General features: G+C 47.5%; 9 protein-coding genes across 9 annotated transcripts; 5 read left to right on the top strand and 4 right to left on the bottom strand. All coding sequences in view use genetic code 12, as the record gives it.

Annotated features, from left to right (window-relative positions):
- Window positions 1–239: 239 nt before the first annotated feature.
- On the top strand, window positions 240–2,495 carry CXQ87_001705 (uncharacterized protein; the record flags this gene model as incomplete). Its single annotated transcript, XM_025480237.1, has 1 exon — window positions 240–2,495. One exon carries the CDS (start codon window positions 240–242, stop codon window positions 2,493–2,495), a length of 2,256 nt encoding a protein of 751 aa, XP_025334537.1.
- Window positions 2,496–3,284: 789 nt separating this feature from the next.
- Window positions 3,285–3,894, bottom strand: RPL14 (60S ribosomal protein eL14; the record flags this gene model as incomplete). The annotated part of the gene is made up of 3 exons (XM_025480236.1): window positions 3,285–3,489; window positions 3,513–3,568; window positions 3,784–3,894. The coding sequence occupies 3 exons, from the start codon at window positions 3,892–3,894 to the stop codon at window positions 3,285–3,287; spliced, it is 372 nt and encodes a 123-aa protein (XP_025334536.1).
- A 1,558-nt stretch (window positions 3,895–5,452) lies between these two features.
- Window positions 5,453–7,756, top strand: CXQ87_001703 (cysteine--tRNA ligase; the record flags this gene model as incomplete). The annotated part of the gene is made up of 1 exon (XM_025480235.1): window positions 5,453–7,756. One exon carries the CDS (start codon window positions 5,453–5,455, stop codon window positions 7,754–7,756), a length of 2,304 nt encoding a protein of 767 aa, XP_025334535.1.
- A 399-nt stretch (window positions 7,757–8,155) lies between these two features.
- SPC3 (signal peptidase complex subunit) lies at window positions 8,156–8,727 on the top strand (the record flags this gene model as incomplete). Its single annotated transcript, XM_025480234.1, has 2 exons — window positions 8,156–8,491; window positions 8,527–8,727. The coding sequence occupies 2 exons, from the start codon at window positions 8,156–8,158 to the stop codon at window positions 8,725–8,727; spliced, it is 537 nt and encodes a 178-aa protein (XP_025334534.1).
- A 105-nt stretch (window positions 8,728–8,832) lies between these two features.
- Window positions 8,833–12,218, bottom strand: CXQ87_001701 (uncharacterized protein; the record flags this gene model as incomplete). Its single annotated transcript, XM_025480233.1, has 2 exons — window positions 8,833–11,843; window positions 11,894–12,218. 2 exons carry the CDS (start codon window positions 12,216–12,218, stop codon window positions 8,833–8,835), a joined length of 3,336 nt encoding a protein of 1,111 aa, XP_025334533.1.
- Window positions 12,219–13,738: 1,520 nt separating this feature from the next.
- Window positions 13,739–14,666, top strand: CXQ87_001700 (serine/threonine-protein kinase; the record flags this gene model as incomplete). Its single annotated transcript, XM_025480232.1, has 2 exons — window positions 13,739–14,526; window positions 14,564–14,666. 2 exons carry the CDS (start codon window positions 13,739–13,741, stop codon window positions 14,664–14,666), a joined length of 891 nt encoding a protein of 296 aa, XP_025334532.1.
- A 104-nt stretch (window positions 14,667–14,770) lies between these two features.
- On the bottom strand, window positions 14,771–15,678 carry CXQ87_001699 (uncharacterized protein; the record flags this gene model as incomplete). Its single annotated transcript, XM_025480231.1, has 2 exons — window positions 14,771–15,558; window positions 15,618–15,678. The coding sequence occupies 2 exons, from the start codon at window positions 15,676–15,678 to the stop codon at window positions 14,771–14,773; spliced, it is 849 nt and encodes a 282-aa protein (XP_025334531.1).
- Window positions 15,679–16,264: 586 nt separating this feature from the next.
- CXQ87_001698 (uncharacterized protein) lies at window positions 16,265–18,107 on the bottom strand (the record flags this gene model as incomplete). The annotated part of the gene is made up of 2 exons (XM_025480230.1): window positions 16,265–17,892; window positions 17,942–18,107. 2 exons carry the CDS (start codon window positions 18,105–18,107, stop codon window positions 16,265–16,267), a joined length of 1,794 nt encoding a protein of 597 aa, XP_025334530.1.
- A 2,845-nt stretch (window positions 18,108–20,952) lies between these two features.
- On the top strand, window positions 20,953–24,669 carry CXQ87_001697 (uncharacterized protein; the record flags this gene model as incomplete). Its single annotated transcript, XM_025480229.1, has 1 exon — window positions 20,953–24,669. One exon carries the CDS (start codon window positions 20,953–20,955, stop codon window positions 24,667–24,669), a length of 3,717 nt encoding a protein of 1,238 aa, XP_025334529.1.
- Window positions 24,670–24,693: the final 24 nt, after the last annotated feature.

The following is a 24,693-nucleotide window of genomic DNA, read 5'->3' as shown; positions in this document are numbered from 1 at the left end:
GTTTCAAAGAAATCACCCAGACTGGCCTATCTCGCACCAGTGAAAAATTATGAGGTACACTCCATCACCATACGATACCACCTTATCAACCCCATCTCCATAAAAAAAAGTTATAAAACCCCTCATTCGCTCATCGCTTTCAATCTTTAGCTCCCCCTCTCTGAAACCCTCCCCCATTTGTAACCCACCCCACCTCCATCTCACTTCTCCAATTATCGCGACAATTTTTCACCAACAACATGTTCCTTCGAAGTCTCGGAAGCGCCTGTCGCCGCCAGGCTGCGTGTCGTTTCAGCACGTGGCCCCAGCGTCTCAACGAGCTCAAGACGATTCCCCAAACGTACGAACAGGAAAAAGCCGTTCTTGACGAGATCAACAAGAACCTTCCCGAGAGAGACATCGCATCGTCCTCCAGACTCAGAAACATTGGTATTTCTGCCCACATCGACTCGGGCAAAACCACCTTCACGGAGCGTGTTCTTTTCTACACGGGCCGGATCAAGGCGATCCACGAGGTCAGAGGCAAGGACGCCGTGGGGGCGAAAATGGACCACATGGACTTGGAAAGAGAAAAGGGCATCACCATCCAGTCTGCTGCCACGTACTGCTCGTGGGACAAGGACAACAAGCCGTACCACTTCAACTTGATCGACACGCCGGGCCACATTGACTTCACCATCGAGGTGGAGCGTGCGTTGCGTGTTTTGGACGGAGCGGTTTTGGTGGTTTGTGCTGTTTCGGGAGTCCAGTCCCAGACGGTCACGGTGGACCGCCAGATGCGCCGGTACAACGTGCCACGTGTCACGTTCATCAACAAAATGGACAGAATGGGCGCCAACCCGTGGCGGGCGATTGAGCAGATCAACGCCAAGTTGAAGACCCCGGCTGCGGCGATCCAGGTGCCCATTGGCGCCGAGGAGGAGCTCAAGGGTGCTGTGAACATCATCGACAGGGTGGCGCTCTACTACGAGGGCTCGCAGGGCGAGATAATCCGCGAGACCGAGGTTCCAGCGGATTTGGCTGATTTGGTGGAGGAAAAGAGAGCCACCTTGATCGAGACCTTGGCGGACGTGGACGAGGAAATCGCCGACTTGTACCTTGAAGGCGAGGAGCCGCTGACGGAGCAGATCAAGCAGGCGATCCGCCGTGCCACAATTGCCAGAAAATTCACCCCCGTGCTTATGGGCTCTGCTTTGGCCAATAAGGGTATTCAGTCTGTTTTGGACGCCGTGGTGGACTACCTTCCCCAGCCCAACGAGGTGCTCAACACGGGTCTTGAGCTTGTGGACGGCGAGGAGCAGCCCATCAACCTTGTTCCTTCTTCTGCGGAGGCTTTTGTTGGTTTGGCTTTCAAGCTTGAGGAGGGCCGTTACGGACAGCTCACGTACATTCGTGTTTACCAGGGCCGTCTCAAGAAGGGCGCCTTCATCAACCACTTGAAGTCCGGCAAGAGAGTCAAGGTTTCCCGTTTGGTCAGAATGCATTCCAACGATATGGAGGATGTGGACGAGGTTGGAGCGGGAGAGATCTGTGCCACCTTCGGCGTGGACTGTGCTTCTGGAGACACCTTTATCGGGCAGAATCTGGACCGCCACATCACCATGAGTTCCATGTTTGTGCCTGAAGCGGTCATTTCGCTTTCCTTGACTCCCAAGGGCAAAGAAACCGCCCAGTTCTCCAAGGCCATCAACAGGTTCCAGAAAGAGGACCCCACGTTCCGTGTGCATTTCGACGCCGACTCCAAGGAGACCATTATCTCCGGAATGGGCGAGCTCCACCTTGAGATTTACGTTGAGAGAATGAGAAGAGAGTACGGCGTGGACTGTGTTACCGGAAAGCCACAGGTCACCTACAGAGAGACCATCACCACACCAACGACCTACGACTACACCCACAAAAAACAGTCTGGAGGTGCCGGTCAGTACGGTCGTATCATGGGAGACATGAAGCCCTTGGGTACCAAGAACGAATGCACTCACCACGTTGTGGGCGGCAAGATCTCCGAAAAATACCTTGCTGCCTGTGTCAAGGCCTTCGACGACTGCTTGGAAAAGGGTCCTTTGATTGGCCACAGGGTCATGGGTGTTGGAATGCACATCAACGATGGTCAGACTCACGTGGTGGATTCTTCTGAATTGGCTTTCCGCTTGGCTACTTACGGTGCTTTCAAGCAGGCTTTCCTCAACTGTAACCCTGTGATCATGGAGCCCATTATGTCTGTGGAAGTCACTGCGCCAATTGAGTCTCAAGGTCCAGTTGTGGGTTTGATCAACAAGTTGGGCGGAATCATCACCGAAACGGCCAATACTCAGGATGAAGTGACCTTGACGGCCGAGTGCTCCTTGCACTCCATGTTTGGTTTCTCCTCGAGTTTGAGAGCCATGACCCAGGGTAAGGGAGAGTTCACGATGGAGTTTTTGAAGTACGCCCAGACCTCGCCACAGTTGCAGAGGGAGTTGATTGCGGAGGCTGAAAAGGAGAGAAAGAAGAAGTAAGCCCGAGGGACAATGCCGAAGCATTTGGGATGCTTTGGAAATTGAGTTGTGAAGGGTTTGTGGGAATTGAGGTGAAGATGGTGGTTTCCAAATCGCTTTTGCAATTTTGGATTCACCGCTTTTGCAATTTCGGATTCACCGCTTTTGCAATTTTGAATTATTCACTTTCAATTTTCAGAGACTGAAAAATTAGAAAGGGTCCGTTGAAAGAAAGGGTTAACCGTTGGTTATCTCGTACTTTCGGGATCCCCACCACGATACTGATTGACAGACACCCTGCCATCACATGAACATAGCGGCGGGCGCTGTGCATTTCAGTTCGTGAGAACGTGTAAATAGAACATTAGTGTTGATAGTGAGTTTTTTGTAGGATCGAGGGCGTGGTTCTTTTAATGACTTTGGTGGATAAGGAACTGGGGTGACAAGTGGTGATATGATTAAGTATGAGAAAAGACATGGAGGTGTGGGCCATTTATTCATATTCCATTGTTCTTGAAGCATTTACGGGAAGACATTGTTGGAAGGTGTCTGATGGTGAATTTTTCACTCTATACCTTTCCATACTAACAAGCACCACATCCTCTCCACACCAACAATTCAAAGTCTTTGAAACAAGTCAGCTCAAAATCTTATTCCTTCCCTTTTGACAAATCCCACTAAAAATCAAAACCCTAGACTGACTCAATATACACCAAACTAGGTATCTCACCTTAGGTCAGATCTCTTTACACCCACCTACTACACAAGAGCCGTGCTCTAGCCTCTGCAATTACCGTGTATTATATATGTTTAAGCCTTGGCAGCGATCTTAGAGACGGCCAATCTCTTCTGCTTTCTCAACACCATAACCTGGAATCTCTCAAAGTCAGAAAGGTTGGCTCTTCTCTGTCTGACGGCCAACTTCTTGGCCCAAGAGGTGGCAGCCCACTTGCCGTCGATGTCGGCAGCAGCCCACTTCTTGTTAACGGTGGCGGTTCTGGAACCTCTTGGCAATCTCTCCAACACAAGGGGGTCAACACAACCTTGTTCAAAGGGATGGCCTGTCTCTCAACAGCGGGACCGTCAATCAAGACCTGGCAGTTAGTATATTGTTTAGGGGGTTGTTGATATCGGAAGGGGGTATTCAAGTGGATTTGATGGATTACGGGATCTCGGGGTATCTTGACGTGGAATGGGAGTTTGGCGATGGAAATAGCACCGTTGTGTTCGTCTTCGTTCGGAGAACACGGTGGTGTGTTTGGCTTCTCGATATCTGGGAAAATGGGCATTTTCGACGGAGGTTACATACTCTCTTCTGGTCGATGATCTCAACGATGGTGGCCAATTTGGAGCTGTCAATCAACACAATACGGCCGGACTCGACGTATCTCCAGTTGGCGGTTTTCACGGTGGTAGACATGATTCGTGTGTGGAAAAAGTTGGAGAATCTAAGAAAGCTTCTTTTCCAGCATAAAATTTTTTTTTTTCCAACCCTCACTGCCTGTGGATGGTACTGCAGATAATGCGCTTTTTCTCACCATCTCGCTGCACTGTACTGGAGGCTGCTCACTGTGAGAGGTTTCCGTACTGCAGGTTAGACAGTCACCATACTTAAGCTGCCGCGGTGGTGAGCGCTTGAGCTGGGGTGGTTTGATCACGTGGCGCGTTAGGGCTGGAGCCCTCAAACTTGGAATTCGAATTTACTAAGAAAGGGCCCCTCCTTCAGGCTCCTCTCCTCAATGCAACTTTCTGCGGACCTCTTTAGTCTCTTTCTTTGCCGAAATGGTCAATTCAGGGCAAAACCCGTGCACCTGCTGGCAGTATATAAGCACGCGCTGATCCATCGAAAACTCCACAATCAACAGTATGTTGGAGGATGATGATATAATTTGCGTTTGAGTGGGGCAGGCACCGAAACACGCCTAGTTTCATTATGGGTCTGTCTCGACATGCAAACAACCTTTTTTTCTGACTTTCCAGCGATATTAACATCAAGGATTGCTGATGCCTGGCATCGACTGTAGAGATTTTGAATCTGTATGATTTGAATGATTTGAAGGTGAAGAGGGGTTTCAATATATCCAATTGTTCGATAATAGCATCAGCAAGATGCGTTAGGTTGGCCGTCTCTTGCCGATCTCTGTATTACTGGTCTAGAAGAGAGGTAGGGGTATGCCATAGACTGTTACCATTTACCTTCTATCCAGAAAGAACCTTTAAAACACTGATTTGCTACATTAGCTCGACAATGAGCTGGCATTTGCTTTTGGTGGTTTTGACTGGGATTGCTTAAGCTAAAGATGCCTTATCTCACATGAATGTGATGGAGGTCTACATCTTAAGAAAGCTTCCAGATCTACCACAGCCCATTCCTAAACACTGAACTCACGAATATTTGTCTACTTTTTCCCTTCCATTCGTCATGATTCAAAGACCATTCACACTCTTCCTTTTATTGACTATCAAGGAAGGTGACACATATAGTCTCTATGTGGCTTCCCAGAAGCAAGTGATTTTGGAAGAGTCAACCTGTCCTCTCCATCTGCTGTTTACAATTCCTCCTCTTGAATCTTCACATCTCAATCCCCAATCCTGGTCTACCCACTGGTTTCGCAGCCATATTACCATCTTACCATCACCACCAAACCCCAAACAAAAGGAACCCCACCGGTCCAAGCCCTTTCTATCACCTTTAAACCACAAAAGCTCCCTAATTCACTGTCAATTTCTCGAGGACCGTGTCCTTAAGCCTTCTATCAAATCCACCACTAACTGAGCACTACGCGAATGCACCATTGAAGCACCACAACACACAAAATCACACCCCTCTTCCAAGCCATTTCCCCAATTCCCTCAAACCCTTTCACCCCTTCTTCTCCAAAGCAAAAATATTGGGCCACCCCCGTGGAAACTCCCCTTTTCGTGTCGCCATCACGTGACCCGGCGTACATCCTCCCCATCAAGAGATTTTCCAACCCATGGTCAGAAAACTCTTCTCTCGTCTAGCCATGAGTACCACCACAGCAGCAAGAAAAGTCACCCAGCCGCATTGGTACCCTCCCAAAGTACCTGCAGGCGAAAAGCCAGCCTTGAAGCTCTACAACTCCCTCACCAGGAACAAGGAGACCTTTGTGCCTTTGAACCACAACCAGATAACGTGGTACTGCTGTGGTCCCACCGTGTACAACCACGCCCACATGGGCCACGCAAGAAACTACGTGTGCAGCGACATTTGTCGTCGTATCTTGCAGGACTACTTTGGCTACAACGTGGAGTTTGTCCAGAATGTGACTGATATTGATGATAAGATCATTGTGGCTGCACGTCACGAGTATTTGTTTGAGCAGATGGAGGCTCAGTACAAGGAGGTGGACGAGGTGCTTCTAGAACACGCCAAGACCTACTTGAAGGAGTATGTGGCGAAGAACCTTGCTGGTTTTGATGCCGAGTTGCCTGGTTTGGTGGCATGGCTTGATTCCTTGAATCTTCAGGAATTGGCTGTCGAGCAGCCCAAGCTTCCCATGTACGCCAAGGCGGCCCGTGAGGCCCACCAGGCGATTTTCAAGCCGGAAACGGATGTTAAGCGTTTTTTGGCGGCCGTGAAAGACGTTCTGGTGCCCAGTTTGGACAAAAAATACGGTTCCACAGTCACAGACCCGGAGATCTTCAGGAAGTTGCCTGCTTTCTGGGAAAACAAGTTCAACCAGGACATGGACAGGCTCAATGTGCTCCAGCCCACCGTCACTACCCGTGTGAGCGAGTATGTTCCTGACATTATAGCATTTGTGGAGAGGATCATCAGCAACGGTTTTGCGTACGCCACAAAGGACGGTTCGGTGTATTTCGACACGGTGCGTTTTGAAAACGATCCCAACCACGATTACGCCAAATTGCAACCCTGGAACAAGGGTCTGTTGGAGCTTATCAACGATGGAGAAGGCTCCTTGTCTCTAGACGGCACTTCCAAGAAACTGCCTGCGGATTTTGCCTTGTGGAAAGCTTCCAAGCCCGGTGAGCCTGCGTGGGACTCGAAATGGGGTCCCGGTAGGCCAGGATGGCACATTGAGTGTTCTGTGATGGCTTCGGACATTTTGGGTGAAGTTATTGATATTCACAGCGGAGGAGTCGACTTGTGTTTCCCCCACCACGACAACGAGCTTGCCCAGTCGGAAGCCTGCTTCAACAACAAGCAGTGGATCAACTATTTCATGCACAATGGCCATTTGCACATCCAGGGCCAGAAGATGTCCAAATCGTTGAAAAACTTCATCACCATAGAAGAGGCTTTGGAAACCCATTCTGCCAGACAACTCAGGCTTGTTTTCGCCTTTGGCAACTGGGACAAGCCCATTGATTTCAAGGACGCCTTGATCAGCGAGGTTAGGGCCTACGAGCTGACTTTGCTGAAGTTCTTCACCAACGTCCGTGCGTTGAACTCCGATTATAGACACGCCGTCTCGCAGGGCCAGTATGTTTCCAAGAGACTCGGAGACGTGGAAAAGGCGCTTTTGGCTGATTTGGCTCAGGCCCAAAATGACGCTCACGCTGCTTTCTGCGATAACCTCTCGACGCCCATTGTGCTCAGAGTTGTTCAGGAATTGGTCTCCAAAACCAACACCTACATTCAATCGACGGTGACGGGCGAAAACGAGTTGCGTCTTGAGCCTGTGCTTGCGATCACCAAGTGGATCGTGAAAATCCTCGATATTCTCGGTTTCCCTGCCAGATCCGACGGTTTGGGCTGGGAAGACGGCGTTGAAAGCGGATCTGGTGGTTCTTCTGAGGAAATCGCCATGCCATACGTCAAAGCGCTTTCGCAGTTCAGAGACACCGTTCGTGAATTGGCCAAAAACAAGGCTGAATCTTCTGCTATCTTGCAAGCTTCCGACGCCTTACGTGCTGACCTCATCAACCTCGGCATTTCCCTCGACGACAGGCCCAACGGTGGAGCTTTGGTGAAGTTCCTCAACGAGCAGGAAAGAGCCGAGTTCCTCAAACAGCAAGAACTCAAGAAGGAGCAGGCGCTCCAAAAGGAGAAGAAAAAGCAGGAGCAGGCTGCCGCCAACGCCAAAAAGGAACAGGAGAGACTCGAAAAGGCCAAGGTGCCTCCACAGGATCTTTTCAAGGACACCAGTTTGTACTCTGAGTGGGACGAGCAGGGCCTTCCTACGAAAACGGCTGCTGGCGAGGAGGTCACCAAAAGCATGCGTAAGAAGTTGACGAAGCAACAGCAGCAGCAGGAGAAACTCCACCAGGAGTATCTCCAGAAGGTTGGAAATTAGGTGAGGGTTGAAGTTGATGGGAGGAAGTGGTTTTTGGATCCGGAGGCTGAGACGCGGAACTTGTCAATCGGGAAAAGATAACTTGTTAATTGAGAAAAGATAAAGAGGTTTTGAACTATAGAACTGTTGTTGGTGATCATTGCAATCCTTGTGTCGTTGGTTGATGGATCCAGAGGTATTACTGTAACTGTGGCTGGGCTTTAGCCACTCTGAAAGCGGCCAATTGCTTTTAATGTCAACCTTTTAACACTCCAACGACACTGAAAACACCAAGTTCCAAAACCCACTTCAAATTGAAGAGAACTTGTGCCGCTGGTAGTGGCTGCAAAAATTGACCTGCATACACCGTCCCTCCCTCAACAGAAAACTCACCACCTCACCAACTCAATTATCAACCACATGTTCAGTCTTCTTTCCCGAGGCCAGGCCGTGGTCAACCAGTCGTTGACGGCTTCAGCTGTTGCTGCTGCCTTGGTCGTGTTCCTCTCAATTCTCCAGCTCTTCAAAGACGATGTCTGGAGTATCGACACGTCCCTGATATCCAACATCAAGGCCAACGCTTCCTTGAAGAACCTGTTTGCATACGGCGCCGTGGGTGGCAAACCAAAGGAGAATTCCAAGATCCAGTTTGACTTGGACGCCGACTTGACCTCTCTTTTCAACTGGAACACGAAACAGGTGTTTGTCTACTTGACAGCAGAATACGAGGGAAAGACCGACAAGGCCTCCAACAAGGTCACGTACTGGACAAGATCATCACGTCGCCCGAGGACGCGGTTTTGCACTTGAAGAACCAGAGATCAAAGTACTCTGTTTGGGACGTGGAGCGTTCTTTTAGAGGCAGAGACGCTACTCTTCGGTTGGAGTGGAACATCCAGCCCTGGGTCGGGCCCTTGCTTTACGGAAGCACCACTACGGAGCTGACCTTCACGTTCCCAGAGGTGAAGAAGCCCAAGAAAAAGTCCGAGTAACTAGCATTGCGTCTATATACATGAGGTTGCATCAGCAGCTAGCGAGCCGACACAGCATGCGAATGGTGGTGTCACTGTAGCGACGTGGGGAAAACTTGGGGATACTTACCGTGAGAGAAGCTTCATCGACTTCCGTAATACACGGTACGTCCGGAACCTTCTGTATTTTCTTCCCTCGTTTTCCGACGAAGCCAGAGGCGGTTGGATCTCGTCGATTTCGTTTCTGAATGCTTGGAGCCGTGTTCTGGCCTGTCCATAATACAAGAGGTACTCCATGGTGTCTGGGAAGTCCTCGTAAAGTTTGAATGCTTTGGTCCGGTCGTCTTCACTGTACTTTCCGACAAATGCGTATAACTTTGCGGTCATTTTGGGGTCCATGACGTTTTTGGAGGAGATGCTTCGTCCAGGAAGGAAAAACTTGTGGGGGTCCTTGAGAAGCTGGGGGATTTTCCATCTGAAAGTGGTGAGACGGCCATATTCGTCTAAAGCCTGTTGCAACTCCCCGGCGTAATTAGTGGTGTTTTTGAAATCCTTCCGCAATTCTTCTATGCTTTGGACGTTGTAGTACTTGTTGAATATGCTGTAGTTTTCGAGGATTCTCTTCTCGGGCATCCGTCTGGTGAGAAAGAGAATGAACAATTTGTAGACGTACTGCTGCTTTTTTTCAATGTTGGCAGTGACCCAGGTTCCTGACACAAGAAAACGTTCACAGATATCGAGAATTGCTCTGACCTTGGTTTCACTGGGTTCGCCTTTCATGATATGCTCGATGATTGGACGGAACAATGGACCTGCTAAGTGAACATTGCGATCCAACAACGATAAGGCTAGCTTTTCGTATTCGTCTGGAGGGGTTTTAAGCTCACGGAACACCGGAAGCAAAACCTCAACAATCTGCCTGTAATCCAATTGAAGAAGCTTTGGTAATTGAGCAGGGAAGCAGTCACTTGAGACACTTTTTCTATAATTATCTGCAATGTCGTTGAGCTCTTCAAGAGCATTCAAGATCATCTTCTTGGCCGTGATGTTGTCGCCACCCAAACGGTAAAGAATACCCATTTCCTTGAAAATCGCCAATCTGAAACGAAGCGGGATTCGATCGCCAAGTCTGTCTCTCATTTGGTTGAGAAAGTGCACCACAAGATCCATGTTCAGGTGAATCAGGCTTGAGGTGGCTGTAACATAAGTGGTGACGATTTTCAAAAGATTCTCGGCATGACGGTGCATATCTCCACCAGAAGCTCTCAAAGGCTTGAGATGTTCAAACATCGATAACCCATAAAGCTCAAAAACAGACTCCAACAACTTGTAGGAATTGTTGTAGTTATCGGAGTTGGCTCTGTCGATTTCAATCAACGCCCTGATCAAGTAGACATACGTCTTAGACGTCATTTCGATCTTTTCAGCCGCCATTTCTCGGTAAAGCTCCAAAACAGTACTGGCACCTTTGTAGGATCCGGCCTGGCAGTAGTACTTCAAAAATGGGAGGTAGTGCTGTTCGGTGGCTGATTCCAAGGATTTCGCCTGGTCCAAGTACGTTCTGGCCGTTTTTCTTCTGTTCAAAGACAATTCAAACTTTATGGCCTCAGTGAGCAAATTGGGCTTATTCTTCAACGACATTTTGCCCTGGTCTAGACGCCGCAAGACTGTCATTGTTTTGGCAGCCAAAAACGGCTTGAAATCCCGGTCCGTGGACGCATTGTACCAACTTCTTAAGTTCTTGAGTTGAGCTTTAGCGATAAGTGAGCTTGTGAACGGAACAAGGGAATCCAATTGTGCTTCAAAAGTAAGCGCATCGGCTTTTTCGTACTCGCCAAACCTCGTGAGTGCATTGATGGTTTTTTCATATACTTCCTCCGTTTTCATGGAAAATCGCTCAGCAATCTCCCAGAGCTGGTCCAACTCACGAACACCATAATTAGCTCCAACGGCGCTGATAACATCACAAAGAAGCTTCGTGTCGATCAACGGCACAGAGCTTGTTTTCTGACGTTTTATGACCTGCTGAAGTGCATTCATCAAATCGGGAAGGCTGCTTGTGTGGAGATGGAGATCGAAAATCAACGCATGGACCCTTGCAACGCTTCCTTCTGCCACAGCGCCATTTTCGTATTTTTCAAGAAAATCCTCAAACTTCGCCTGAGCCCCGTCGTAGTCCTTGACGGCCATACGGCTCTTTATCACTGCCGCGTGGATTTCACAAGTTGGAGTCAAGTTTCTCTGGAGAAGCTGGTCATAGAGCTCGTCGACCTCCTTAACCACTTTGATAGAAGCCAAGGCGTTCATGACAATGGCGTAATGCTGAACGTACGGGAGATCGCCCTGGCCGTACATGTCTTCAAACTGTTTTTGCAAATGCAGCCAGTCTTTCGTTTTTTCGCTGATTCGGAGAAAAATGTCGATTTGTTCCTCGCCATGAAGACCAGGGTATTTCAGGTAAAGCTCCAAGCACTCCTGGTACTTGCTGCTGAGGAAAAGCGCCCACATGGCCGTCAGAAGGTCGTTTTCTGTGAGATACTCGTTCACCTTATACGAGCCCAGACTCAAGTTTTCCTTGAATTTGAAGTACTCCAAGGCGATAGACGGTCTTTTGCTGACTGTGGCCAGCAGAAGCGTGGTGAGAAGATTGGACAAGCCGGTTTTGTTGCCGTATTCGCTTCTCAAAAGAACTCCCTCGATTAAATGAATATGGCTGGCCACCGAGGAGGAGCCTCTGGGCCTGCTCAAAATGCTGAGTGCCTTGCGGTAAACGGCGTGTTCCGGTTCTATCAAAAGGAGATCGCCGTCGCCGACGTCGTTGGCGAATTTGACAAATGCAGTGAGGATTCTGGGGAAATCGTGGTGCAGTGGGGAATAAAGAAGCGCTTTCCGGAGAAACGACGCCAACATCCTCCTTTTATTCTCCTTGCTTTCAAGCCCACGGAGGTATCCGGTGATGCTGGGGCTGCTGAACTGAAGCTCGCCTTTGTTCAGAAGCAGAAACTGTAGAGTTTGAGCCACCGTATCTGCCCACAACGGCGTTTTTGGAAGCACAGCGGTGCATTCAAGGTACAGCTTGTAGTCCAAATTGTTGATGCAAAGATTGGCCACCTTGCCCTGGATCGGAGCAAGATTTTCTCGAGGTTAGGCCCTCCTCTGCGTTCTTTGAAAACAGCAAGCCATAGACGCACCACAAAACGGTACGCTTCTTCTGATAAGTCGCTGGAGGCTAGCTCCACGGCCTGGGTAAACAATTCACTGATTGCAGTCAAATCCTCGTTGGTAAAAGACAGCGTATTTCGTAGTTGATCGATGTAGCGGTTCTGGAGATCTAGGTCCTGGATTACACGCTCAGATTGCGGGATTTTGAGCTCTTTTTTTGACGATGTGGCGGTTTGAGCCACGGAAGATGCGTTTCTGACAAATTGGCCGTGTCTGGGCGGCCTGGAAGTGGATAGTAGCGTACATCGTAGATTCGGTAGGAGTGAAAAATGTCGAAGATTGAGCCTCATGAGCCTTAGCGGGCCGAGCCGCCGAAGTATTAGTGGCATGTGAGGAATGCAAATGCAGAAAACACGCTGCTAAAACGCCTGTATGTGTGTAGCTTGAAGAAACGAATTGTAGCTTAGTTCTTGAAAATGACAAAAGCGGTAGCAGAGGTTGATGTGCTTGTGTGCAGGAAAGATGGTTTTCAGGCTATCGAAATCGGCACTTCAGAGGTGGATAATTGGGGATTTTTGCAGATGGGGTAGGTGAGAAGGCTTGAGAGTTTCTGGTGAGGTGTTTTTGGTTTTGTGGCAGCTCGGTGGCGAGAAAGAAGCGGTATACTCTTTTCGCAGCCAAAGTCAGACCACTTAGTGAGAAGGGCATGGAGTTGGATGTAACCAGGAAGGGTGGAAATCGAGGAAGGATAGACTTTTTGATGTTTAGCTTGAAAGGTTGTTTGGCGATTCTGGCGATTCAGAAAGAAATCCGAAATCACTAACCAATCAAGCGCAACGTAAAAGGTGAAGAGAGCCAGGAGACCGTCCATCAAAAGAACAAACCCCCAGTAAGTCAAGTATGCTGCAAGCTGCCATGTCAGAGTCATTAAATCAGTTTTTTGGTTTTTGTAGTCAGCGAGGCAGAGCCCTAGTACAGTGTGAATATGAACATCATCATTCTGGCTAGCATGAGCCACACATCGGCAGACGTGTGAAAAGCGGCAAATCAGAGCATGCTTCTACGGTTAGTACCTTCCCAAGATTGGAATCGAGTCAGAAAAAGACCTATCATCAACTCCCACTGACCAACGCTTCAAAAAAATGTACACAGAAACGTGACTCCTCCCTAATTGTACAAAGAGGGGCCAGTGGAGCGTTATGTCCGCCCGGTCACGAGTTTCGTCATGAAAACAACTGAGGTTAAACATACACTGATGATTAGTATCAAGTTTGGGAAATTGGTGGGCTCATACAAGGCTGAAACTTAACGATAATGCGGTTGTCAACCCGGAACATTCAGTCGGAACAATTGGTAAAATGCAAATAATCTTCGCCCCTATATGAGAAACATACTTTTGATTCGCCACTTTCCACAGATCTGCAGATGTGGTTTGAATGTGGTGAGAAAAATGGAAATCTTTGCTTTATATAGTCGCGATGGTCTGGTCCGCGCACGTCCTTAGGGCTTCACCATGAGCGTAGGTTGAAGTAGGCTCCTGCAAAGGACGGAATTTTGGGTTGTTTTTTGGTGTATTGAAGAGTGTTTTGACATTTCGATGTCAAAGAAAGCCATTCTGCCCAAAAACGGTCTCTATTGGTCCGATTCTTCCCAACCTGAAATGGCTGCAAAATTGCTCCGAACGACTGTAAAACGTACCACAACAGAGGCAGTATCCTCGAGTCACCCCAATACCTTCTAGTAAAACTTTCTCCATCCAACATCTCGGAAAGCTTCGCTATCACAATCTTTAACATCTGAGGACCCTCCATTGGAACCGCGCTTGTCTTTGTGACAGGCTTCTACAACACTTCTTTTCACTGGCCACACTATGGACAGCGCAAGAGGTATCTCTCCATTGTTTCCTTCTTCAGGCAATCTTCAGAGCCTGATCATGGGCTTGAACGAGGCTTTAAACGAAGAATTGAACTCGCAAACCTCCTCCGTCTCTCCACCTCCAGCTCCTTGTAGTCGCAGCCGTCCTCCGAGTCCTGAACCGGGTCTTAGTTTTCTAAATACGGAATCTCCCGAAGATTACAGGCTCATTTGCCAAATTGGCCTGGGCGGATATGGCCAGGTCCACAAGGCTCGCAATCTCGTTACCAGTCGGGTGTGTGCCATCAAGGTGATACCTTTGGGCAAAAAGAAACTCCTGAAGCTTCTTGCCGAGCCCGAGCTCCAATCGCTCATGTCACACAAAAATGTGGCTGTGGTTTTGGGTCTCTATTGCACGCCGACGCATTTAAACATTGTCCAGCAGTTCTATGGCGGCGGCACTTTGCGGGATCAGATCAAGCTGGCGCCTCACTACCGAATTGACCAGTCTCTAGCAGCGTGGTACATCAGCCAAATCGCTCTGGGGCTTGACCACATCCATAACCAAGGTGTGATTCACCGTGACATCAAGGAAAGCAACATTTTCTTGCTGTCCAATGGGGTCGTTAAAATTGGCGATTTCGGAATTGCCGTAGCCATGAACCCGCATGAAGCCAATACGGGGTATGGAGGCACACGGGGCTGGATGTCGCCTGAGATGATTCTGTCACAGCCATATACGTACAAAACCGATATCTGGTCATTCGGCGTGGTGTGTTACAGACTCATCACGGGCAAAAGGCCGTTCCTTGCATCTGACGGGGCAACTTACAGCGAGAAGATCCTCGCCGGAGCTTATCCCAGCTCACGGCATTTGGAAGGGATTGCGGGCGATCTCATTGGGCGTTTTCTCCATGTCAACCCGTACCTACGGGTCAATTTGAGCGAGGTTGACGAGATTCCCTGGATCCAGTACCATATTTGCATTGCTGGTCGGCGCAAGAGGCCCCGCCGTGTTCTCCATCATAGGTATCTCAACTGACGTAGCTTAGTTTATACCAAAGAACGAGATCTTGACCAATATCGTAAAGACCAAATGGACAACGCAGAGCGCGAGCACCAACACATGATGGTTCTTTGTTCCTTGCTCGACGTTGCCCTCGGCAAGATCCAAGGAGTTCTTGAGGATCACCGGTTTTACCTTCAAGATGATACTAAGGCCGGTCACGACGCCGCTGAGCAACACAGAAACCCACTCAAACACATTCAAGAGCACCTTGTGGTTCTTGCTGCTCACGAACACCACAAGAACAAAGTTGATCACTGTAAGTGGCACCCAGAGCACGTTAGCGTAGCCGTAAATGGACACCAAGCGGGTCAACGAGAGTCTATCGGCAAACTTCAACCACCACGTGGTCACAGCGTACAATGTAAGTGGAACAAGCGCAATGTAGCCGTAGAAAAGTGACATGGACACGGTCAAGCGGTCAAAGTCGTATTCGTACTTTCCGCCATTTTCGTCACCCAAATAGAGCCAATGGGACACGATGTTGGCGCCCGTTGAAGACACGAAAACAAGGAAAATAAGGGTGGCGGTGACCCAAATGGCGCCGTACAATTCCGTGGTTTCATCCTCATTCTGACTAGCCAACACGGACGCTTTCTGGAACGGATCCAAGGCAAGTCTGATCTTAGCAAAGAATTCCTCGGTATTTATATCAAAATAGCCACTGTAAAACCTCACCTGAAACATACTGCTGGCAGCTTCAGGCACCTGTGGCTTTACAACATCTGGTTGTAGAGGAGTCTGTTGATTTTGAGGTGGAGGGGCGAAATCTGGGGTTAGCGAAAATCCGAAAACACCGTTGAAACGGGAATTTTCTAGCGGTACATACCGTCCTGTTCAATCAAGTCAGGAACGTCGTGCTGGCCCACCTGGGAGTAGTTGTGGGACATTTTGATAAAGAAGTAGGTGGTTGTTGATGTCGCAGGAGTGCAGGTGGAGGACATGGAGGGTTCGGGTGGGTCGATCCGGATTATGGAGTTTCGAAGGAATTTGATTTTTTTTAATTTTTTTCGATTTTTGCTTCAACTTAATCATTCAAGAAAATTAAATATGTGTTTATGTTGGTGGGGAGGTATTGCGTGGAAAAGGAGTGGGTCTGTGGTAGACCTTAGATCAACATGAGATGATGCTAATCGTATATGATTTTCAGTAATCCCCGAGCAACTGGTTCAATTTTTATATGATTTTAGCTTTTCAGGGATATCTAAATTTTTCACTTATTTATTTTGACTAGAACGCTTGATCCATAGGCCATTGAGAAGTGAGACTCAATAAGTAACCTCAGGAAGCCATTTATCCATGCAGCCAATTGAACTCCGTGAAATAGATTGTATGGATAATAATTAAAAGCTTTTGAATCTCGTCATAAGTAGTCTGAAGCAGTGTCTGAAGCCTCCAAAATGCACCCATCCCAATACACTTCACACATAAACCATATATTCATATCAATCATATCAATCATAAACAAACGCCTTCCTAGGAGGACGTAGTATTGGCATTTAGAAGCCCCCTTTTGCCCAGCCTTCTTCCAAAAAGCGCTACGGGCTGCTCTGCCTCGCCAAATAGACCTGGGCCTTCAAACTCCTCCTTCAATCCACCACGATCCATGCCAGGCTCCTCCAGTCTCCTAAACTCAACCTCACTGGCTGACCACAAGCCGTTTAAATGCGAGCCAAGCTGCAGCTTTACGCTCTGGTGGGCTTTGGCGGTTTGAAGAATCACCGTGGATTGGGCATTGGAGGACTCGTTTTCTGAACACTGCCTGGCAGTCACCAACGGCAATTCCTTGGAGGGGACAGGGTCGCTTGTTTCCAGCAGTCTCTGGTGAGCTGGGAGCAATTTAGCGACGTGCTTGCCAAAAGTAGGAAACTCTGAGCTGCGTTTAGTGAAGACAAGCGGAGGATCTTCCGGTACCTCCAGGGCATGGAGTGACGTCTTAGGTTTCAAAGGAGCAGCCACAGGCGTCGAAATTTCTGTCTCCCAGACCTCTTCCTCCTTCTTGCATGGGAAGAAAGCCAAAAGAAGCGCCCCAGCAAAGCAGCTCAATCCGAGAACGAGAAACGCCCATTCCTGAAGAACCCGAAATACCAACGGCACGCCAAACATAGAAGCTCCATAGAAAAGCCACGAAAACGCCATAGAAATGCAAATGCCCTTAGAATACGCCTCTCTGGGAAGCACCTCCACGGTGTACTGGGCAGCCAATGGCGAGATATAAAGGGCATCCACGGTGAACACAAAAAAGAACACCGCCAACCCCCAGGAGGCAATTTTAGGAGGAAGAACAACATTCAAGATTTCTCCGTTGCTAGTCTGCCCAAAATGCATAAAGAGCCCGAAAAGCGCCGAAAACGTCGCTCCAAGAAGCCCGTAGCCGTACATCAAAAAGAACCGCCGTGAACCCCACTGACTTACTGGAACCGCTAGCACCGCTGCCCCCGCCATAAGACCGTGAACGGCAAAAAACGCCACGTCGCCGAACCCGCCACGCTGGAACAGCGGAAGAAGCACGGGAAGACAAAACACCATCATAGACACGCCGGTCAAGTGGATCCAGATCTGACAAAGAACCGCCCTCAGAAGGCTCAATTTGTGGTTTTCCAAAAGCTGTTTCCACGAGCAAGAACGGCCGTTTTCGGGAAAAGCCCGTGGCGCCAACGCGTAGCGTGTTTCGTTGGCTCTTTCAAGAAACCCTCTCCATTGAAGCCAGGGCGGGTATTCTGGGAAAAAGAAGCCCAGAAGGGCCAAAAGCGCCGCCCAGACGGCTTGAACCACAAGCGGCGCCTTTATTTGCCACTTTTCCGTAGCCTTTTTCTCCAAAATCGCCAGAAAGCCTCGTCCCACCATTTTGCCACAAACACCACCGACAAAAGCGGCCAGAACAGCAAAACCACGGAACTTGGCCATCTGAGACGCGTAAACAAGCCCTCCGGCCAGAGCCATCCCGGCCCCGGCACCCACCAAGGCCCGGCCCGCCATCAAAAGGAAGATGTTTTCGACAAAAACAAGACCCACGGAAGCAGCGGTCCAAACGACAAAACCAAGTTGGACGGCAGCGACAGAACCGCCAAAATCCACCAAAAGGGATGTTCCAAAACACGAGACTCTGGTTAGTAGCAGCATTTTTTTGTTTATCTACGGGTCTTCACATACTGGCGGCTCCAAGGGCCACCGAGCTCCAGAGAAGGACGTATTGCCATGGAAGGGCTTCTGGAAGGAGGGCAAAGGAGGCCACAAACGCGTGCAGCTCGAAGCCGTAGAGGGCGGCGGCAAGGAAAAAGAAGAAAAGGAGCGCCCAAGTCAGGGTGAGTTTGGGCATGAGGAAAAGAAGTGGTATGAGTTTGAGAAATTTTGGGGGCGTCCCGAGGGAGGTTTATATAGTGGGCGACATATGGAATTTATTTTTTTGGGGTGGTTTTTGAAGTTGGGTATTTTTTTGAAATTGATTGGGTTTTCGCAATTGGGCAGGTTTTGGTGGGGTGGTGGAGTTATTGGTGTGGTTGATGGTGTGGTTGAGGTGGGGTGGAATGAGGATGGTGAAGTGGGGGAATTTGGACAGAAAGTGATTTAAGTATGATCCAGATATGAAGCGTGTTCCTTGTTTTTTTTTTTTTTTTTTTTTTTTTTTTTGGGAAGATGTTTCTGAATTTATAGTAATTGGCTTCCATGACCTTGTGGGACTGTAGAGGTGGAGAACTAAAGAGAAGCTGGTGAGATAATCACTATCCAAATATTGCAATTGTGGAAAAGTGCGATCTAATAAAACACAGCAATTTGTCTCATCATGAAAGACAGGAAATTGAAATGATGGACACTTATTGGTGGTTTGGTGATGGTATTATCGTAGTGGTGAGAATATGTGAGAATATGTTAAAAGTGGAGGTAGTTGGATGGGTTGATGTTTAACAGATAAACGTATGAATTTGATTAGATGGATGCATTGATTATTTAGGCAAGATGTCAAATTTGTCTTGAGTAGGCATTATTGTCCTTGTAGTACCATAGAAGGATAAGCTGGTAGGATGGACAGTATTCAAAGCTTATGGTTATGGAATAATAGATGAATTTTCCTTCCTCTTTATCTAAAGAAAAGGAGTCTTTTATCAAGTGAAGATATTCAGGCTTTTGAAGACACCTTGGGGTGTAAATTAGATTTGAGGAAAGAGTGAGATTTCAGGATGGGATACACTGATATGCTTTCAATTGAAATATCCTAGGATCAAAAAAGGAAAAGGATTTGATTCTATTTAATAATAAGTGCATCATATGCTACCTAAATCGAATAATACCTTGGATATAGCTTTCACAGATAAGCGCCATATGGACTCCAGCATCGAACATGGGATTTCGGCACTACTGTCACTTTTTTCGAAATCCCTTCAAGTGCCTCAAAAAAATGCCAAAGTAAAAGTAATGTCACTGATTTCGTTGTGCTTCTTATCCATATTTACCTCATATTGACTGGTCGTCTTCTTGTATTGTGGAGATGGTCGAGGTAAGCTGGAATTGAAAGTATTCATATATTGTGAATGGGGAACTAGAGACATTTAATCCCTTTACAAAATCCCATTGCCTAATTAAGGATTATGTCTGCTTGCTTCTGAAGGCACCTTTATGGTCTGAGGAGAGTGAGATGGTAGGATAAGCTGTGCCGCCATGAAATATCTCACACTGGACAATTTCAGCATTTCTTTTCAAAAACCTTAGATCTTTACACTTCGTTTGGGTTTTTTTTCTTCTTTATACTTCGTATTTATTCGTGGCTTCCGTACTATGGGGTATATGCTTCATGTATGCTTCATATGGACCCTAGCATTACTATCGTGACATCTCGGCACTTTTTTGGAGATTTTCCATATGTACAAGATGTAATAGAAGAATACAACAAACTATTTCCACTCTTTATAAAACACAAGTCTGTTGCAATACTGGAGATACATTTAGGTTGGGTGTAATGGTATCGTAGTGGTGAGAACATGTGAGAGGAATGGAAGAACGTTGAGGTTTGGTTGACAAAATGAAGATTCCAGGAAATTATGGTTTCCAAAAACTTCATAAATAGGTCGATTTGAGTTCGTAATTATGACCAGCTATTTTCGTCCTTCTAGAGATGGTTGAAAGGTTAGCTGATGGGCATCAAATTGTACTTTGTGGGGTCCTTCTTTATCATTCAATGAGAAGCTGTCATGAGAGTTTAAGATTGATGAGAAGGTTTTTTGTTAAAATGGATAGTTGGGCTTTTCCTTTGGGGTGTGAGGTGGGTATGAGGAGAGTGAGATGGTAGGATACACCGATATGCTTTCAATTGACATTTCCTAGGATGAAAAAAGCCTTAATCAGCTCTATATAAGTGCATTAAAGTTGCCTTAATGACATAAACCTTGGGCATAACTACAGACATGCTTCATATGGACTCCAGCATTGAACACGATATTTCGGCACTTTCTGGCATTTTTTTCAAAATCTCTTCAGATGCGTCCAAAGTTACCAAATATTAATAAATTACACTCTTTCAATTCTGTTTCTTATCTGAACATCCCCAATGCTGACTGGTCTCAATACTGTGGAGACTGAGAAATGGGTGCAAAATGGCCCATCAGCCGTACCTGAAACAACCACCACACTTTTTTTCGAATCCTCAAATTATTGAATCTCTTTCCTCTCTCTTTCTAAGTTATTTTCCCTTCGATCAAATTGTAAATTCAAATGAATCTCCACTGCAGCCATTCTCTGGATATCAGCCGGATGCGCACTGACATCAACTACTACCTACTCCATCCTCATTTCCCAGAACCCCACATCAAAACTATCTACACCGTGCCTGCGGAGGACCCCACCCACATTTTGTCATTGCTACTCATAAATTGAAGGATTCTCCAATTTTCTGGAATTGACCCTTCCAATATCCAGATATCGATCCACATCACGTATACCATAGACGTGCCATACCGCCAATTGGACAGACACTTCTCCTGGGGGTTCCGTCTTTCCTTCTTATACAGAAGAGCTTGATTCTTGTCGAAAACCAGGATTTAACTCACCGAATATTCCCATCCAGATCCATAGAACTGGAACCCTGGATCATCAAATCTCCTGGATATCTCAACCTCCTTCCATACCCTCAACCCACCACGGTGTTCAAATCAACAAAAATATAGCCTGTCATGGACTTGGAACCTTCTACAGAGCCAGACCCGCTAGCGTGGCTTGTGGAGGATCCTCCTCCAAAACCAGAAACTGTCTTCACCAAGGAGACGCTCCTCCACTCCCCACTAATCCTCCGTTTTCTTCCACATTTCAAAGTCGACATCCACAAACCCTGGACGGGGCTTCCGTCTCGAAGCATCAATGACGAAAGGGAACAGCTGCTTCATCCACCTGAAGCTGACTCTTTCTTTGGAGACGATATGAGTGAAGACGACGATGGAGAGATCTTGTGGAAAGCAGAAGAAAGTGGCCTGGCTCAGAGAGCTTCTCAGATTGTGCCTGTCAGCGTTATTGTGAAATTGGGTTCGCTCAGCATCAATGGGATTGAGTTTCCTTTCTCCTCGGCTCTACGAGATGCCGTTCTTATACCAGGCGGTGAAAAGGCTGAGGACTCGCTATTGGTTTCACTCAAACTGGGCTTTCTTCTACTAGTTCGTCTCTACTACATGCCAAAATACGCCTCAGAAACAAGTCTACACGACCAGAAACCACCTGACGATCAAACATTCATATATAAACCGTTTGTGGTGCAGTGGTGGAAGACCACATCTCCCGCTACGGACTCTGGCTTCGATATGGAGACTTCTGGAGCCATTCTAGCTGCTCACAATAATGGACTAGCAGTGGTTTCAGCCCTGGCTGCCAACGTCTTCAGAATCTACATGTGCAACAGCACAGAGTTGGGTTTGGAGCTTCTGCCCCACCACAATGTGCCCCTTGAAGGAAACATCTTGCATGTCTGTTTTGGTCGATCTCCTGGTGACGCAACCGAAGAGAATCTTTTACAATTGATGACGCTCTCCTACAGCCCAATGAACCGCTTGGAGATCAACTTATTCCAGTGGTATGTTTCCGAATCCTTTTCAGACGGTTCCAGAAGACTGACGCTTCCGCTCACTCATGATTTCGGTCTTCCCATATTTGTGATACCCTTGGCAAGAAATAGCAGCTTCTTGTTCATTTTCCCAGCCGAATTCGTCGTGGTCACCGCTCACAATGTGATCCTGGCAGACTACACATTTGCTAGATTCAACTATGCCGGTTCCTTCCCCACCTCCTTTGCATTACCAGAGTCAGATGGCATTGAAGACGAGATTTTCCTTGCTTCCGACTCTGGCGTCATTTACTCAGTTGTTGTATCCGGTGACAACTCGAGTTTGACCTATAAACCCATTTTGCGTGTCGCAGACGCCATAACCACATTCACACTCCATCGTGCTTCCAGTGGCTATAACCTACGCTACTCGAACGACGCCGGCAGTGCCAGACATTTGCATATACCCGAGCTTCTTCATGATTTAGAGTCGGCAGATAAAATACCCTATTCAGATGCCCTGCAAATCCAGGATTACAAAAATTGGGCCCCGTTGGTCGATATTTGTATCATTGATGCTTACAAGACAAGAACCCAGATCCCTTACGCTTCCCAAGAACTCTGGGCTGTCTCCGGTGCGGGAAAGAGAAGTAAGTTGGCAAACCTCAGCATAGCTTACCCATTGAAGAAAGAGTGCAAGTCCTATGATGCGCTTCGAAAGACGACAAAAATACATTTCGTACTCCTTCCAGATTCAAGAAAGCTCTTGTTTGCATCACTACCTTTTGAGACCAGGCTTCTTGAACTAGAGCAAGAGGAGTCCAGCGATGATTCTGGCTCCAATAATGGGGATATGTTCACCGAAATCGAGGATCCTGCCATCTTTACTGAGGAGCCGACTTTGTTTGTGGAGTTGATTCCTTTTAAAGAACCCCTTCTCCTCCAATTTACTGCCACAAGCGTGACTTTCTCAAGTTTAGAGAATTGCTTTACCAGCAGGCTTGAAGACAAAATGATCCATCAAGTCTCACAGGCGGCTGGTTTTCTCTTTATGATAGTGGAACAGGCCAATAAAGTTAATCTTGAAGTCGTGGAGGTGAATGCACCGGATATGAATGGCTCTGTTAATCCGGAGGCCTGTTTGGAGACAGTATTTTCCTTGGATATAGATGTGGACATTAGTACCATGTTTGCAACCGAAGATGGCAATGGTAATGGAGTGCTTTTCTTGGGGACCTTAGAAGAAAAAGTCATTATCTGGCCTTTCACCGCCAGTGGTGGTTTCTCTTCTGAAAAGCAGGTCATTGATCTTGGAGAGCAGGCCACTCATAAGGACAGGTTTCCGAGAGACTTGCTTGTTCCCAGTGCCTTTTTATGGCTCAAAAACCGAAGGGAGCTTTTGGTAGGAACTTTCACCGGCTACTGCTTCCGTTTCAAGCTAGAAAATGCGTTCCTTCTCGTCCAAGATCTTCGGCTAGGAACCACCCCGATCAGCTTCACCCACCTTGAGGAAAGTCAAGTTCTTGTGACGCTCCGTAACATATGGCTTTTTGACTTTGAAGATTCCGACCTTCCCACGAAAGCAGCATTTGATGAGAAGATTAGCCATGCGATCACTCTGGTGGCACATGTGAGTCTGGAAAAGCCAGGCCTTCACAAGCTTGCACTTGTGAGAGACGACGGTGTCACTACTGCTTCAATTACGTGTCGGAGGGCTCCATTGGTGAAACAAATCACGATTGGAGAAGCAGCCAAGAAGCTTCTTTATCTTGAAAACATCAATGTGTTTGTTCTCTTGTGCAAGTCAAAGGACCCCCAGTCTCGACTTCGTTTTGGTGACAGAAAGACCCTTCGAATTCTTGCTAGCGTGGAAATCGATGTGAAGCTGGGAGAGCAAAGAGAGACTGCAATCTTCGATCCATCAGAGTTTCCGATCTGTGCTTTCCAATGGCATGTTGAGAGAAATGATAGAGTTTCGAAAAAGCTCATTGTGGGTTGTTCAACAAATGTCAGCAAGGGCTCCATCAAGATTCTCGACTACTCGAAATTTCCCTTGAGCAACTCGACCGTTGGTATTAAAGTTACAGAGTTATACTCCATTTCCCGTGACGGGCCTGTCACTTGCATTGAACAAATTGGCCTGACAATCTTTTTTGCATCAGGAAACAGCATCTACACAACATCATATCTCTTGGCTGATCGCAAGTTACGCCCCGTTAATACCATTCAGACGCTCTCGAGCGACATTGCCTCAATGACATCAGAACCGGACGGTCGGCTTATTGTGAGCACCAAAATGGACTCTGTTTTTGAATTTACATACGACTCAGGCGACTCCTACCATAACGAAGAGCTTAAGCTTGTCATGAGCGACAAGGCGCCTAAATCGCTAGCCAATCACGTCAAAATTGATGATTCCATCTTCATCGCTGACAAGCTTTTCTCGACAATCCATGAACTCACACCTAGAGGCGTCAGAAAAAGAGACGGCCTTTTTAAAACGCACCTGATTCCCAGAGTATTCAAAACACTGGCTCAGGGACCTTGGGCAGAATCTGATAGGCTTCATATGCTTAGTGTGGGCGTTACTGGAGATGTTGTAGCTTTTGACAGAATCGTTATTGGATCGCCAGAATTGCAACAAATTTGCCAGAAGCTCGCTGATGAAGACAAAATACCCCATGGCGCTAACTTTGACGTATTGTACGAAAGGCTAGAGCGTCCATTTTTGTACAAATTGACCGGAAAGGCGTTTCAGGGAATTTACAAGCCATTTTTCGGTAACAGTCCTTCCAAAGACCTCATAGACTACGATTTGGAGGACCTCAAGAGAATAGCCTCCTCTAGCATCTCGCTATAATGGATATCTCGTTAAATCGTAATG

The sequence above is a fragment of the Candidozyma duobushaemuli genome (genome assembly GCF_002926085.2).
Source record: "Candidozyma duobushaemuli strain B09383 chromosome Unknown B_B09383, whole genome shotgun sequence".
Lineage (NCBI taxonomy): Eukaryota > Fungi > Ascomycota > Pichiomycetes > Serinales > Metschnikowiaceae > Candidozyma > Candidozyma duobushaemuli.
Note: the sequence above shows the minus strand (reverse complement) of the source record. Positions and strands in the feature narration are given on the sequence as shown.